Source organism: Rutidosis leptorrhynchoides, chromosome 3 (genome assembly GCF_046630445.1).
Source record: "Rutidosis leptorrhynchoides isolate AG116_Rl617_1_P2 chromosome 3, CSIRO_AGI_Rlap_v1, whole genome shotgun sequence".
Classification (NCBI taxonomy): domain Eukaryota; kingdom Viridiplantae; phylum Streptophyta; class Magnoliopsida; order Asterales; family Asteraceae; genus Rutidosis; species Rutidosis leptorrhynchoides.
This window is the reverse complement of record NC_092335.1, coordinates 69,138,768-69,155,101: the sequence shown is the minus strand read 5'-3', so window position 1 is coordinate 69,155,101 and position 16,334 is coordinate 69,138,768. Positions and strand designations below refer to the sequence as shown.

The 16,334-nt window shown below is 36.3% G+C and overlaps 4 protein-coding genes across 4 annotated transcripts; 1 reads left to right on the top strand and 3 right to left on the bottom strand.

The window, feature by feature from the left end:
- Window positions 1-316: 316 nt before the first annotated feature.
- On the top strand, window positions 317-2,566 carry LOC139896289 (high affinity nitrate transporter 2.7). Its single transcript, XM_071878888.1, has 2 exons — window positions 317-1,477; window positions 2,165-2,566. Exons 1-2 carry the CDS (start codon window positions 324-326, stop codon window positions 2,400-2,402), a joined length of 1,392 nt encoding a protein of 463 aa, XP_071734989.1. The 5' UTR covers window positions 317-323; the 3' UTR covers window positions 2,403-2,566.
- A 318-nt stretch (window positions 2,567-2,884) lies between these two features.
- Window positions 2,885-8,783, bottom strand: LOC139896288 (zinc finger CCCH domain-containing protein 41-like). The gene is made up of 5 exons (XM_071878886.1): window positions 8,682-8,783; window positions 6,547-7,370; window positions 4,660-5,742; window positions 3,956-4,297; window positions 2,885-3,591 (listed from the first exon to the last, which is right to left on the bottom strand). Exons 2-5 carry the CDS (start codon window positions 7,273-7,275, stop codon window positions 3,193-3,195), a joined length of 2,553 nt encoding a protein of 850 aa, XP_071734987.1. The 5' UTR covers window positions 7,276-7,370; window positions 8,682-8,783; the 3' UTR covers window positions 2,885-3,192.
- Window positions 8,784-10,064: 1,281 nt separating this feature from the next.
- Window positions 10,065-12,239, bottom strand: LOC139900073 (uncharacterized). Its single transcript, XM_071882878.1, has 4 exons — window positions 12,236-12,239; window positions 12,127-12,138; window positions 11,301-11,539; window positions 10,065-10,640 (listed from the first exon to the last, which is right to left on the bottom strand). Exons 1-4 carry the CDS (start codon window positions 12,237-12,239, stop codon window positions 10,065-10,067), a joined length of 831 nt encoding a protein of 276 aa, XP_071738979.1.
- A 202-nt stretch (window positions 12,240-12,441) lies between these two features.
- On the bottom strand, window positions 12,442-13,122 carry LOC139896287 (oleosin 16.4 kDa-like). Its single transcript, XM_071878885.1, has one exon. It carries the CDS (start codon window positions 13,065-13,067, stop codon window positions 12,507-12,509), a length of 561 nt encoding a protein of 186 aa, XP_071734986.1. The 5' UTR covers window positions 13,068-13,122; the 3' UTR covers window positions 12,442-12,506.
- Between the last annotated feature and the right edge of the window lie 3,212 nt (window positions 13,123-16,334).

Below are 16,334 nucleotides of genomic sequence, written 5' to 3'. Positions count from 1 at the left end.
AAATTGAAGTTTCAAGTCTTTTTAGAGTCTTATTGAGTGGTAAGATGTAAATAATCTTGATTGTTGTGTGTACAGTAGGAGGTTTAATTTTAGATAATAATCACCTGATATACGGAGTCCGTTTAATCTTGAAAAACGACATCCTTTCTATATATGAGTTTTCGTTATTTCGTCAAAAAAAAAAAAAAAAAAAAAAAAAAAAATCTAAGTGGAGTAATTGTTTTTTCTAGCTAGTCAAATTGTATACACTCATAACACTTGATATAGTTAACAAACAGTTGTATGTTTCTTTCTTTCATTCACCAACTATAAATATGTAGCCCATGTTAGGCTTCGATCTTCATCCTGCCCCAACAATGGAACCCCAAAAATTCACAATTGCTGTCGACTCCGATCACAAAGCAACCGAATTCCGTTTATTTTCCCTCTCATCACCGCACATGCGCGCTTTCCATCTCGCGTGGCTCTCTCTTTTTTCGTGCTTTTTCGCAACTTTCTCCATTCCTCCCCTTCTTCCGATCATTCGCGAAGACCTCAATCTCTCCCCATCTGATGTTGGCACAGCCGGTACAGCCGCGTTCGCTGGCTCCATCATTTCCCGTCTCGTAATGGGACCCGCCTGCGACCTCTTTGGCCCACGTCTCGCCTCTGCCACCCTCTCACTCCTCACTGCTCCGGTCCTCCTCTCTGCTGCATTTGTCTCCTCCCCGTTTTCATTCATTTTGCTTCGTTTCTTTGTCGGGTTCTCACTAGCGAACTTTGTAGCTAACCAGTTCTGGATGAGCTCAATGTTCTCTGGTTGCACCGTTGGACTGGCCAACGGTGTAGCTGCTGGGTGGGCCAATGTTGGTTCTGGCCTCACCCAGTTAGTAATGCCTATTATTTTTTCTTTACTAAATAACAACTTTGGTCTAACGCGGTCTGCCAGTTGGCGGGTTGCGTTCGTAGTGCCAAGTGCTTTTCAAGCAGTAATGGCACTTATGGTCCTGGCATACGGTCAGGACCTTCCAGACGGCAATTACAAAAGAATACAAAAACACGAAAAAGACTCGGAAGATAACGCGATTGGTGTTTTCCTAAACGGAATCACCAACTATCGTGGTTGGGTTTTGGGGTTAACTTACGGATACTGCTTTGGAGTCGAGCTCACGATGGATAACATAATAGCTGAGTATTTCTACGATAGATTCGGAGTGAATATGGAGACGGCAGGGGTAATAGCTGCGAGTTTCGGGTTCGCTAACTGGGTGTCGCGGCCAACGGGTGGTGTGGTTTCGGACAAGTTAGGAAAAAGGTTCGGAATGAAAGGGAGGTTGTGGGGGTTGTGGGTGGTGCAAACGGTGGCTGGGTTGTTGTGTTTATGGTTGGGTCAAGTTAACACGTTGTGGGGTTCGGTGATGGTTATGTGTGCGTTTTCGTTTTTTGTTCAGGCTGCGTCTGGCCTTACATTTGGGGTTGTTCCATTTGTTTCCAAAAGGTAGTCATTTCTTATGAAACGCAACTTATATTAAAATAGTGCTTTTACTTTATTTTGTGACTTTTGATTTGAAACATAAAGATAGCATATGGCTTGAAAATTTTATACCAAAAGCTTACTGACAGCTGACAAATATGGCAAATTTCTATTTTATTTCTAGTGTCATAATCAGTTAGTTAACCATAAATTCAAGTGGATTTGAAAGCCATCAAGAAAATAGCTAATTTGCAACTTACAAGTGATTCACTTAGGTGTCCATTTGTACAACGTTATATCATTTCAGATTTTGTATTTAATTGATCAGTCGTTCATTATTGTTTCATTGTTGTTGGAAAATTATTATTTAAATGCTTACTATCTTTTAAATTGTTTTATCCCATCCGTACTAAAATATTGTCCCGTTTTGACTTTTTAAGTATTTATTCTGCTATTTTGACTTTAAATATATTTGTTTGTGTTATAATATTTGTTGAAAGTTATATAATGAAAAAACATTTTAAAATCGAATTCATTAATATAAATTTCATCAAATATTATATAGAATAAATAAAAATATTTAAAGTCAAAATTTAGGAGTAGAGACTTTAAAAAGTCAAACATGACAGTTATTTTGGTACCGATGAAGTATTATTAAATTTTTTTTGTATAATCATATTTAATAATTTGTGTGTTTTATTGGTTGTGCAGATCAATGGGAGTGATATCAGGAATGACTGGAAGTGGAGGGACAGTGGGAGCAGTTGTGACACAACTGCTGTTGTTTTCAGGCTCAAACAAATTCCCAACACAAACTGGGATTTCGCTCATGGGCGTTATGATGCTTGTGTCTACTCTTTCGGTTACAACCATTTACTTCCCTCAATGGGGTGGCATGTTTTGCGGCCCTAACTCCTCCGACCACCAAAGCTACCAATTACTTGCTTGAATCACAACAAAAAGTTAGTCCTCAAAAGGTCGACTTGATAAGATATGTCGACTGTTAACAGACAAACATGCAACGGTCGGCTGGGGTGATATGTTTATAGGGTTAATGTTTGTATTGTAGATGAATGGTTGTTAAAACTGTAATACATAGAAACAATGAATGAATGAATGGTCCAGTACTTTTTTGTGAACCGTAGGTTTCTTTACAAAATTCATGAACCGTAGGTGTCTACAAAATTCATACGGATACTAATATAACTTAAATGTGTCATCCCGATTTTAACCAAGGATTCGATACTCAAGTAGAAAACAGTATGCCTCTCATAATATAGAACAACTCACAAACATTCATTTACCATATACCAGTTTCAACAACAAAAGAATAGGGAGACAAGAATACACATATTTATAAACAACCAACTAACAATGCCCATCTCAGAATTACAACCAAAAATTTAATTTAAATAAATGTACAAGGTTTTGAATAAGAAAAGAACATGAGTAAATAGTTTAATGTCCACAAGTAACAATAAAAATTGGTATAATAATCATAGGGTTTTGACAGGCGTAAACATGTTTTATCAAAACTGACAAAAAATTATCCCCTAACGGTAATTTAAAACTGAGCTTTTTCTTTCTAACTGCAAGCTTGACATAAAATAGGTAACTAATTGCTAAATTAGCAGCTCAAGCTATGTTTTAGGCAGACTTGACATACCATTTATAGCGCTGTACAACTTTAACGATTACACAACAGAATCGGAACAAGGTTAACTCTTGTGAAATGCAACTTAACTGGCATGATTACTTTCATCTGGTTCCTTTTGTTTTTTGTTAAAGTCCTTTTGTTCAAGGATTTCAGATTCTCCATCTCCATACGTAGCAGGTTTATGGGAATCAATTTTTGGAGTTTCAAACACAGACCCAATGGAAGTATCTGAATTTCGATAAGAACTGGATACAGGACTATCTCGGTGACTAGATTTTAGCCATGAGAACTGCAAGTTGTGACCGTTCAAACATTTACCACTCAAAAATGCTTTCTCAGCAGCATGTCGGGTTGCAAAATATACACAAGCTGAATATTTGGCCGTTCCAGGATCATTATTGCTATCAGCGGGTTCTAGATCGTGAAGTTCCACCTCAGAAAGCTCCCCAAATGGTGAGAAATGATCCTTTAAAACTGCAACCTGAAACAACCATTTACATTAATTTCAGACAAATTACGCGATTGGTCCCTGAAGTTTGTCCAAAATTGCACGGATGGAACAAAAAGTTTTTTTTTTTTTTTTTTTTTTTTTGACATGGTTGCCCCTAATGTTTGCACATGTTACACGTAACAAGTGCAAACATTAGGCGCATCCACGTAAAAGAAAAACTTTAGGTCCATCCGTGCAATTTTGGACAAACTTTAAGGACCAACTGCGTAATTTTGTCTTCATTTTCACTAATAAAACATCAGCATTCACATGCATAACCACATTAACTTCATTAAATACAAGCAATCCAACAAAAGCAACAAATATTTAAAATCATAAGTGAAAGAAGTTTTACATTGGCAAGATCATTTGGCAAAGTTGAGATCTTGAATGCAGTGGGTCGGTTGTCCAATTTAAACGGATTTGTGACACTTGATGGAGCATTAAGCACCAGAGGACGCAGTGATGATTTCGAGACGGGTGGTTTCGGCAGTGCAGCTACAGCCGTTGATTTCGAACTTTGTGACACATCAGCATCCAGGGATTTCTTACCGTTATCTATAATTTCAGTTGAAGATGAAATCGTTTCAGGATCAACGGAACTCGATGGTGCAGCTTTTGTAGAATCAGCTACCATTTCTATTTTCCGTCTTTTAGATACTTGTTCAGGTTCAATCTCGCCTTTTAGAGATGTAGCCTGTAGACAGAGAAATTATAATTTTCATATTATGTTGTTGAAAAAGATTGACAAAATATCACGGATGGTCCGTGTGGTTTGCATCAGAATTCACCGGTGGTCCTCCTGTACTTTTTTTCGTCATTGATGGTCCCTGTGATTTGCATTTTTAATCACCGATAGTCCCTGGGGTGCATATCCACAGGGACCATCCTTGACGAAAAAATGCAAATCATGGGGACAACCGGTGATTTAGATTCAAATCACAGGGATCATCCTTTACAGAAAAAAGTACGATTTCTGATACAAACCACGTGAACCACGTGGACCATTTGTGATATTTTGTCAAAATGAAGTTAACTTGAGACAAAATATGTGTTTACTTGTTTCGCAAGTTTGTCCAGCTTGCGCCGAAAGTCATCTCTTTTCTGATCAAGCAATTCTTGCTTTTTGCGTAGCTGCTCTTTCAAAACCTCGAGATTATCCAGCTTCTTTTGTGAAGGTGTAGGAACTTTTGGGGTGTTGATGATCAAAGGCTTTGGTTGATCAGAAACAGGAGGGGTAATTGTGTCTTTTTGCGATGCTGATGAAACTGGCATGACACGAGGAGGTATTGGTGTCGGGACAGTATTGCCGCCGCTACTTGTTTCCTTAACGGGAACATTATCACGATTAGCCCACCATAGTTTGATAAAGCGATTCCCCATCACAGCATCTGGAGCCATTAAAGCAGCCTCTGCTTCTTCTCTTTTGGAAAACTGAATAAAAGCTCGTTCGGTATTTACAGGAATGTAGATATCAATAACTTCACCAAATTTATGAAAATGTGAAATTAGGGTCTCCCTTTTGTTCTGTTGGAGTGGAACATTGTTCACAAATAATGTACATTGTGCCTTTTGAGAAGGCTTACGGACACTCTTCCCGTTTCCATTTTGTATTTTTTGAGAGGAAATTTTAGTGGGACCAGGAGCAACTTGAGCACTAATTGATGGGTCCCGTCTTTCACTTGTATCCTTTTGGAGAATTGTTGAAGGACTTGCTTTAGAAACCAAATTCTCTCTCGTTTTCATTCGGTTTTTTGTCATGCTAACTCTACCCAAAGCAGCCCCACCAGTCTTGACCGAATGTTTATCAAAGTCATCAAGCAGCCCAGCATGACGATCACAAGATGGGCCTGGGTCCATCAAAGGCCCATTTTCCTTTACATTAGATTGAGTTAACAATTGCAGTGCAGGTGATGTTTGGGAATTATTATTACCCCATATAGGCTGATCAGGATCATAAGAGTCAGCACCAGCATCGTTTAAGTTTTGCTCATTGCCATTCATACCATGTTTGCTACTTTTGCCATGCGGGGCTTTTGAGTTCATTGGGGCCCCAGAGGCAGGAAAACATCCCGACCCACCTGATGCACTGGGCATATTTGCATTTTGAAGTGATACTGGGAGATTAAACTGTGAAAGGCTCTGTAAGTTGTAAAATAACCAAATAATGTATAAGGTCAAAAGAAAACTCTACCGTCAAATTAAGATGAGAATATAAGTATGAGCTCCTTCAGTGAAGTTATAAAATGCTAACAACAAATATTATATAACCAATTTGTCACTTATTAAACACAGTCACATTTCCAAAAAAAAAAAGAGAGTAATATGTAAATAATGAAGCTTCAGGTTTTAATACGACTATCACCTTCTTAAACAGTCAAAGGTAAATCTTTTCAATTATTTGTACTCATTGAGGCTATTTCTGGCACACTTAGCAGATCACAACTATAAATAATTTAATGTTCTTACTATTACCTATATATATTCAGAGTAGAGACATATCATAGTCTGTTGATGCAGCCTAAGCACATAAAACATGTTAAAAAAATGGAACAAATCACTTCATGTATCCAAATTAGCGAGACCATGATGTCTGACACATGACAATGCCAATGACAACCTTCCAACAAGTTGAGGGCAGACTGCCAATTCCCGTTATCATAATTTCTGTAAATTAAAACAAACACTTTGAATCGCCTGATTAAAAAATATAGGTCCCAAATAATTTTATGCTTCTGCAAAGATCTTCCTAGTGAACAGTTGTGTGTGTGTGTGCGCGCGCGTGGAAAAGGTCAATGTGTAAAGCAATTATATTGACCTAATTACAGCCAATATCCATTACACTCTAACTGAACAGGACATGGGCATTAAACATTAAAAGATACATCATGTAAACGTGTAAAACTTAGAGCAACTGAAATGTGCTGAAAACAGACCACATCATACCTGAACATCTTCCACGACAATACGATTAACACCATGTTCCATCGGACACATGTCACCCCTGAGACAAAAACCTTGTTCCTCGAAGTCTCTACACCGTTGACGAGCATGTCCCATTCCCACGTTCATACAAGGATTAATAGATCTATATGCTCCTTGTAACGCAAGAGGATGTATCGTATCCAGACCACCATTTCCCATTCCTGGAACCAACCCATACGCACCCCAGGATGCACCATATGCATTCGAAACACTTGCCAAACCCCTCCCAGCAAACGGACTAGGGGGCAAATGCCCCTGTAGAGCCATATCAATACTTTGACTCCAATGACCATTGTCTCTTCCTCTACCCCTGATTGAACCAGCATTCCCTCTAATTCTCTGGTTCAAATCCAAAGGTCCTTGAGAAGATTGTGTAAACCCGAGTCGTCTTTTGTCAAACTTGGAATCCATAGGGTTAAAACCGGAATTTCTGAATGTTTCACTGGACTGAGAACCTGATCCCCTGTAAATATATCCATTTTCAAACGATTTGTTTGCTTTTCTATATGGTTTAGTAAATACTTGTTCTACAGCATCTGGTTCCTGTGATTGAGACCTTGCATCATCTCTTCTACGATGCTTATGGTTGCGATCATCGTCCTCGTCATCACTAATTTCTTTTTCATCGGGATTGGCTTCAGACACAGAAGGTGACCGGCCTGATTCCTCGGCTAAAACTTTAAGCTCCATTGAGTGCTTCTGATAAAAGCAGCTAAGAATACTTTATGCCTGATAGATTTTAATAGTGGATGAAACTGAATTGCTCCTTTCTTGGAAAGGGGTTGCTGCATAATCGTTCAGATATTAAGAACATAGCATCAAAGTTACAAACCATAACATTGATCATTGATATTTTTAGTAACCTCACGAAGTGAACTAATGTATATGTGCACACAAACATGACCAATCCACTTGTTGTATACCAAAGGGCTTATAGCCTAGCAGTATTCGAGGAGCCTTTCAACCAAAGAGGTTGGGGGTTCAAGCCCCGTCTTGGGCATATTGGTGAATTAATTGGTTTAGGGTGTGTAAGCTCCCGTTCTTAAAAATAGTTCAACTCATAAGTGATGTGCTATAGGAAAACTATGTCTGTTGAACCTTGAGAATATGATATTTACTAACAATAGGTATGTGAAGTAGTAATAAACAGAATAAAAGCATGTGATACTGGAAATGGTGAATAATTTATTTAGCATCAAGCCCTAACCTTTTTGTTTTACTTTTACTTCAGTTACTATTCTCTACAACTCAAAATCCAATGATATTCGCTCTTTGCCAACAATGCAACATTGGTTTAAGGAATTTAAACTTAGCTTAACTAAAGCATAGAACATGACATGCAACTATGGTAGCGCTTCTAGAGACGACATGAGCATTAGAAGGAAATTGGTCTAAGGATAAATTTACATAAGGAAAAAAAGATTGACAATGACAATATATAATACTACCAACATAATGAATAAAATAGAAACAAATACGAAGGACTCCTGTTAAATGCCATGACAATTTATGGATAATTTTGGTAGCACTATTGGGACGTTAAGAATTGGCGAAAATTATGGCAACTAAAAACTAATGTGTATAAACATTGTGGCAAAATCTGCAAATTAAGGAGGACGTTAGGGATTAAGATTTTTAACAAAGAATAAACATTTAACACAACTAGAGTAGTCATATCATTTCCATCAAGGACTATTCTATTTCTATTTCGATAGAACATCAAAGGATTGTATCATCTGTTTATCAGTTTCTAGTTCCATTTTCAGCTTAAATAATCTACTGTATCAAACTTCATTGTATTCTTCACGAACTATTTAACACCTAATTTTCACAAACTGAATAGTAATATCGGAGAAAAAACATAGAACTATCTGTATTGATTGATACATTTCTGTCAATGATATATAGTAATATTTAATCATACACACACAAAAATGAATGAACTACAAAGCATAATATGCAGCAATTATAATCAATTGGATCAAATCAACAGATCGCCTAGAGTACAACCAAATCAATTCACAATCATATATGATATACGTTTACAATTTTACTTTATATAACGAGAAACTAGAAGGAACATAAGGTAAACTAACCTCGGTCTAACGATTCCTTAAATTAGGGTTACGATTCTGTATGTGCGAAATATATAATTAGCATTTTGAACTCCGGTTCGTGTACAAAATGACGGAGCTTAGGTAATTATGTACATATATGTTTTTGTGTGTATGTATGTATATGTATATATCGTGTTCTCTGTTTCTATCTCTAAGTCCTGCAGTTTCTCTCTCTAGAATGCAGGGAAGGTTTTACAGGTAGACAACGGAGGAAGAAAATGCAATGCCGCAATGGTTAAATTTTACAGTTTTGACCCTCGTACTTGTAGTATCTGCAGTTCTGATTAGAAGTTTTGGTAAATCAAAGAAATTGTAAGGCTTGTAATGTTACACCGGGCTTGTTACTTGTTTAACTAGACAACTAAACCAAATGGGCATGGGAGACGAGTACTTTGTACCGAGTACTTTTGCACAAATCCGTTGACGGAATTTGAACATTAGACTTCTTATCAGGGCCGATCATGGTCCCGAGAATTTAAGGGATTAGAACGAGGTGAAAAAAGACATTTAGACACTAACGAATAATATAAATTATTTAACAAAAAAGTTTTTTCGACATTGCTAGAATGATTTTTATTTTATTTTTTCTTCTGGAGCATTTGATTGTTAGTTTTGGGCTTATTGTGCTTTGTCGTTGCTACTTCAGTTGTGTTTCTCTAGTTCCCGTACTTTTCTAATCTCTACTTATGTCTGTATATATATAAAAAAATGCTTATAAAAATACGCAGAGTTCAATCACTACTACGTCATGAACATGTTAAAGAGTAGTTTCATCAATTATTGTTAGTGCTTGTAAGATTTCTTAGATGGCCCGATTAACAATCGCACCTCTCAAGTGTCGTCGTTTGAGAGTAAATGTGTTGTTCCTTCGGTCGTAAATCTGTATGCTTCACTGTGACTTCGGTTGATTGTCAATAGTTACTTAAATATTTTGAAAATGGGTGAAAACGGGGTAAAATAACATGACATTGGCATAAGGGTGTTTACACAGTTTTTGCTGGTGCGTTTATTAAAATCGTAACTAACAGGACAAACGTTAAATGGCCTGTATCAATAAATCGATTTACCATTTTATATGTGCAATGTTGGGCACCATTGCATATAACATCAGGCTTTAGATAATCTTTATAATGAATGCATGAACGAATAGTTTGTTTATGTATCAAAATACCTTCAAAGATGTATATATTAACCTAAAATGGGATTCATAAAAGAAAACCAAATCTATAAATGCATCTCCAGTACGATCACAAAAAGAAAATAAATAAGTAAAATTGATAAAAAAGGATCAACTGCCTGTCCAACATTGCTTAACATATTAAGGACCAAATGAAACTGGACTTTTTGGTCTTACTTCGTGAATCAATTCGTCATTAGCTTATCTAACACCACATTCAGGTCAATCTCTTGTCGATCATCCTTCAACTTCTTAATCGTTGATCTTACCAGATCTTTGGGAAATCCCATACTATTCACCTTATCAACCAGATCATCCATTGGATCCTTTTTCCTACTATTACTTGAGCTAGGTATAAGGTCAAGAGATTGTGCATAAGGCGGTGCATCAGGTTCGAAAGTAAACTGAGGTGGTTGAGCTAATGGTACAGGATGGGACTGTTGATATTGTAGTGGTAGAGGTTGCTGATGTGGCGATGGTGGTGGTTGCTGAAACTGCTGACTGGATGGTTGATAGCAAGAACCATGCTGAGAAATGGGAGTTACGTTTTCAGCAAACGGGTTTAACTCGTGAAATAGATGGCCTGAACCGTACGAGGTAGCAGACGTTGTAGAAGTCGTACCCTGTGGCATTGTATTCATATGCCCGAAGTTTGGGGATTCTAATTGCTGACCTACATTCGATAATTGTAGTCTTGAGAGTCGTAAATGGGCCTCCAAAAGTTCGTGTTTGTCCTTTACAACATCGACACCAGCATGCACCTGCACACGTTTGTTAGTGAGTACCAATAATATACGCTCGACCTAACTAAAAGTTTAATAAAAGATTGACAAAAATTTCATATAAAAGATAGACAAAATTTCATGAGACATATATCAGTTTACATTGAGACTGATCACATGGCAACTAAACGGTCACATATAACAATGTGAATAGGTAGACTTGGGCCCACTGGTTGGGGCCTGGGGCCTGAGTTCTTTACAGGTGGTCTCAGATTCGAAGTCTGTCGAGGACGGTGGCGAGGGAGTACATATGGTTGGGCTGCGTACATCATAAGGTCGGATCACTCGCCCTCCCGGGTGACCCTACCTTTTTAATAGGTCTATTTGGGTTATGTATCTAACGATCCAAATAGGTCAACCAACAATAGGAAGAAAAAAAAAAGCATATCAAATAGGGTAAGCGAGTCAAAAGTCGCCATAGTGATTTTTCATGCTAGATCTTTGCTGAAATAATGCAACTTTTGTAGATCCAAATGGGTCAACCTAATATGACCCAACCCATTTTGACCCGAATAAAAATTATTCTAATACTACAAAACCATATTAACCCGTTATCCGAGTAGATAATCGTTTAACCTATAGTCCCACATTACTCATATAGATACACTGCCGGCCTATCGGAACCGAAAGATAATTTACCTCCTTAATCGCAATATGGATATGCCTGAACTTCCCATCAGTACTTTCCTGGTTGTTCATAAGAGCTTCTTTCAAATCGTCTACCGAGTTCTCTAACTGGCGAGATTTGTCTTCTAGTCGAATAAGTCGTGCATTGATACCTTCCAATGCGTTCATTAGGTTATCAGCATGTTTCTTCATCGATTTGTCGATAAGTACGAGCAACGCTGCATCACGGTCCCTCTGCATATTGTTCTTAGCTGCATCAACAAAACCATAATTCTTCAATATCAAAAGCTCATAATTTTCTTCTAAAATATTTACTTTGTAGATCAACAGATTAATTACTAGAATATTATTAATATTATAGCATAAGTACAAATATACATTGCCAATTGCCAATAAAGCATATAACAAATGGAATAATTGAAGTAAATATAAGGATTTGAAGTCTTCTTGTTACGAATAAAACTTGTAACAAGGTATGAGTTATTAAATCCGACCACCGATGCAACTAAGACACAACTTACGAACAGGCAAATACTAACCAAAACTCATGATCACATATATGATACTAAAATCTTCAAGTTGATCAATAAAAATAGTAAATAAATACCTTAATTTCAGCCCCAAGTCGAGTGCACAATTTTGTTAGGTTTCGAATGTTTTTTCATGGTGGCTTATTTCTCGATGGTATTTATATAGAGAAAATTATACGTGACTTTCGGTACCCTTCGTTTCAAAATTGCAAACCCAATCAAATTCTAATATATGTTGTAAAATTGCAATCCCATTCAAATTCTAATTTATTAAATTACAATTCTAATATATTAAATTGCAATTTTACCCCCAACAATTCCTAAAAAGAATGTAATTTGCATATTGATCACAAATAAACAAATAATTTACTCCGTAATTCACATTCACATATAGCTAGTAACAATAATTCAATTTACCCATGAATAACTGATCAGCCTTTTTAGATGCGTAGAACAATAGCACACCGTTATCTCATCAACACAAATTACCAATCAAATCATAATATGATAAACCAATTATTAATCATTAATAAATAAACTCACATTTCATAGAACCATAAAAATTTCATAATCATAAGTACATTACTCTATTTCACCATCAAAATACAATAAAAAGCACACACAACTCACGACTCAACTCAAAACATAATTAACATAAACTCGACCATAAACTCGATCGATCACAATCTTAAGTTCTTGCACCACGTCCTTCCTTAGCACCACCATGAACCTGACCCTCGGGTCCAATCTCATGAGCCTTATCCTGAATAGTCTGGCCCACATCCTTAGTCTTCTGACCCGTATAGTCAACCAAATCTTGCAACCTTCTTTTAGCCGAGTCAACCTCCCCAGGCACCGTACCGGTCAATTGCCTCAAACTGTTCACCAAAAACGACAACGAACTCAATCCGGTCAGCCCGAATGTCCCGGATGTCAGAAACCCAGCAACTGCTAATCCAATGGCTAAGACAGCCGGGACAAGAATCGGGCTGAAGATAATAAAAAGCGGGGTCGCAACTGCGAGCCCGATCATGGTCCCGGCTAGGGTGATTCCAGCGAGACCAAGTAGGGCTCCACCAACGGGCAACAAGGCCATAACGGCTAAGACTTTGCTCTTGGACGGCCCTTGTTGATTGTAGTAAAGTGACTTGTTTTCGCCACCGTGTTGGTCGAACCGGCCGTGTGGTTGACCGATGGTGTGGACTTGGACTTGGTGTGGGTGACGTTCGTGAGAGAGGTGCGTAGCCATTGATGATTTGATGATGATTAAAATTGCTTGAAGGGTATGAGTATTTATAAAGATTAAAAAGAGTTGTGAAGTGTTGGTGAGAAAGATGATAGATTGAAGCTGGTGATGGAGTTAATAAAGATGGAGATGTGAAATAAGGTGATGACACGTATGTGATGACTTGGAAGAAATAAGGCTTGCATGAAGCACAAGTTTCATGGCTTCTTTGTTTCCTTACGGAAGAAAGAATCCCATGTTTTGTTCCGAGTATTGAAGTAAATTTTTATTATTACCACAGAGTATCACTTAATAATGTTTGTGTAGTTGTTTGTGACTTGTGAGGATGAAAATTGTGGAAAAAAAAATTAAACAACTAGTTTTAGGGTAGTTTTGTTTTACTATTCAATGTTAAATCGTTCAGAATTATTTAATTATTTAATATCTTTTTAATTTAATTTATAACAATAACACTTATTAAATAATTATATTATAATTTTTATTAGTGTCAAAAGTTAATAAGGTAACTTTAAATCATTCACATTATTCATTAAAAATGATTATTAAACAGATTATTGTCATTCAAAAGCAACTTCATTCAGATTATAAATAATTCAACACGAAATCATTCAATTTTATTAAACACGTATGTACACAATCCATTTTTATTATGTACACAACCATCATATTTTATAGTGTTGTACAGTACAATACTGTAAAGCATAATAGTTGTGTACATAACAAAAATGAGTTTTGTACGTATAATCACCCCTTAGTTTAAGAAGCACAGAGAAATAAATTAATTTTGTACCGTCTATTGTTAATTATTGCTTGGTTCCGAGCAGTTGAAATTTCATGAATGTCTTTTTTACTTTATGTATTTAACGAGTAAAGTAAGGGCTAGGATTGCTGGGTTAAAAATGAAAAGAGTAAGAACACTCTAAATTACTCCGTATATCGTATAAGACAAATATATATATATATATATATATATATATATATATATATATATATATATATATATATATATATATATATATATATATATATAGCCATAAAAGAAATCATGAACATTGATATTTGACAATTTAGTATGTACTATAACTTTTTGTTAAATAATTCAATTTAGTTTAACAATTAAACAATGCAGAAAAAAAGAGTTAGGAAAAAAGAGAAAGGAACAAAAACAAAATAATGAAAGAAAAAAAAACATCTTTTAAGGAAACTAATTATATCTATATTCTAAATTCAAATTAATATTTATTTATAAGATAGTTTTCTGATATGCATAATATATAACCACATATTCTCATTTTTTACTAAGATTATTTATATTTATTCTAATATATTATCTGTTATATTGTATCTGGTCGTGTTATATTATTAGCACTAGTATTTACTATATATTGTAGTATTATTACGATTATCTGTTACTCGTATCGTTGTTACTCTTTATCTACTTTTATATACGGAGTATTGAATTATTTTTCATGCTAACAAAAGGTCTTTTAAAAAGTAATCTATTTATTTTTCGGTTAAAATATAACTATTTTTGTCTGAAAGGTAGAAGAACGAGTCTATTTCATGGATGAAGAAATGACTATCTACATTGTATCTCATGGGATTAAATATTGTTGTTAATTGTTATACGCTAATGATGCTCATAACATCTGACCATAACATTAACTATTCTTATCTTGGCATCTAAAGTCATCACAACATTTAATACTCCGAGCCAGACCACAACTTGGGCTCCTCGATAAGGATATGATGTGCTCGAATTACGGATGTGTCACAATAGAGTCAATCCTGTCACGTATGAGTATCGCGTTCGGGCATAAAAAAAATCTCAGTGTTGAGGTTATGACGAGCTCAAAAGGTGATAAGGTAAAAATAAACCTAAGTAGATGAAATTATGGGCATGCTAGTTTTGAATGACAACATTGGTTGTTAAAATACAATCCAAATTTAGAATAATATGGAATTAGTATATGTATATGGGTAAAATATCTAGATATTAATATGTATAAGAAAATATCTAGATATTAGAATATGAGAGAAAAATCTAGAAATTGAAATGTAAAAGAAAAATCTAGATATTTGTAGGTTGTAGAAATATCTAGATATTTATATATCCATGGAAATATCTAGGTTCTAGAATGTTCCATGGAGTAGTATAAATAAGGGTGAGGATTTCATTTGTAGAGTGTGAAGTAAGTTGTGAGAGTTGTGAGTAAGAGTGAAATAAGAAGTGAGTTGTGAAGAAGAGAAGAAGAGTGTGAGTTAGCGAAAGTAGAGAAGAGAAAGCTTGTAAGTAATATTGTAATTGTAATTTAATATAAGTGTTTTTATTAAGTTTCCCGATCAAGCCTCAGTTTGTGTTTAAGTTCTTAGTGCACTTTTGTTGTTCTTATTATATGGTCGGCTCTGCCGCCTAAGTAATACATGGTCGGTTATACCGCCTAAAGATATATGGTCGACACTGTCGCCTAAGTACATTGTGCACTAAGGATTTATAAAATTAAAGGCTAACCAACGTCAAAGTGTTGGTGTAGTGAGTCTAGTACAGTCTAGGTCCTCTATAGTGGGTGTGTTGGGCTCGTCGAAGCTTCCAACAATTGGTATCAGAGCGGGTCGTTCGGGACCATTTCTAGTGGAGGAAATCGGTAAACGTTGGACGTTTACATCGACTTGTTTTCACCAAGGCTCTAAGGGAGATTCTGTCGGAGCACAGTTAGGAACTGTGAAAGCTCATCGGTCAGGGACCAAGCTTATTGAACGTTGGACGTCATGATGGCAGATCTTGCAAGTACGAGCAGTGGAATCAAGAGTCTCAATAACCACAACTATGGTTATTGGCGGACTTGCATAGAATCCTACCTACAAGGACATGATTTATGGGAAATAGTTGTTGGCAGTGACACAACGCCTCCACCGAAAGAAAATGCCGAAGCCTTGAGAAAATGGAACATCAAGGCTGGGAAGGCTTTATTTATACTGAAGACTACAATCGAGGAGGATCTATTGGAGCACATCCGTGACGAGAAAACACCAAAGGCAGCTTGGGAAACTTTTGAAAAATTATTTTCAAAGAAGAATGAAGCACGACTCCAGCTCTTGGAAAATGAGCTCGCAGGTATCTCACAAGGAAGTCTATCTATTTCTCAGTATTTCACCAAGGTGAAATCTATTTGTCGTGAGATATCTCAACTTGCTCCTGAAGAGAGAGTGAGTGATGCAAGGATGAAGAGAATTATCATCCAAGGCTTAAGATCCGAGTATAATGGATTT

Coding starts and splice junctions, on each gene's coding strand:
- LOC139896289 (XM_071878888.1), top strand. CDS start 324: ATGTTAGGCTTCGATCTTCATCCTGCCCCAACAATGGAACCCCAAAAA. Junction 1,478..2,164: donor GTTCCATTTGTTTCCAAAAG/GTAGTCATTTCT, acceptor TTGGTTGTGCAG/ATCAATGGGAGTGATATCAG.
- LOC139896288 (XM_071878886.1), bottom strand. CDS start 7,275: ATGGAGCTTAAAGTTTTAGCCGAGGAATCAGGCCGGTCACCTTCTGTG. Junction 5,743..6,546: donor TTGTCGTGGAAGATGTTCAG/GTATGATGTGGT, acceptor TACAACTTACAG/AGCCTTTCACAGTTTAATCT. Junction 3,592..3,955: donor TGCCAAATGATCTTGCCAAT/GTAAAACTTCTT, acceptor TGGTTGTTTCAG/GTTGCAGTTTTAAAGGATCA.
- LOC139900073 (XM_071882878.1), bottom strand. Junction 10,641..11,300: donor TCCATATTGCGATTAAGGAG/GTAAATTATCTT, acceptor AAACGTGTGCAG/GTGCATGCTGGTGTCGATGT.
- LOC139896287 (XM_071878885.1), bottom strand. CDS start 13,067: ATGGCTACGCACCTCTCTCACGAACGTCACCCACACCAAGTCCAAGTC.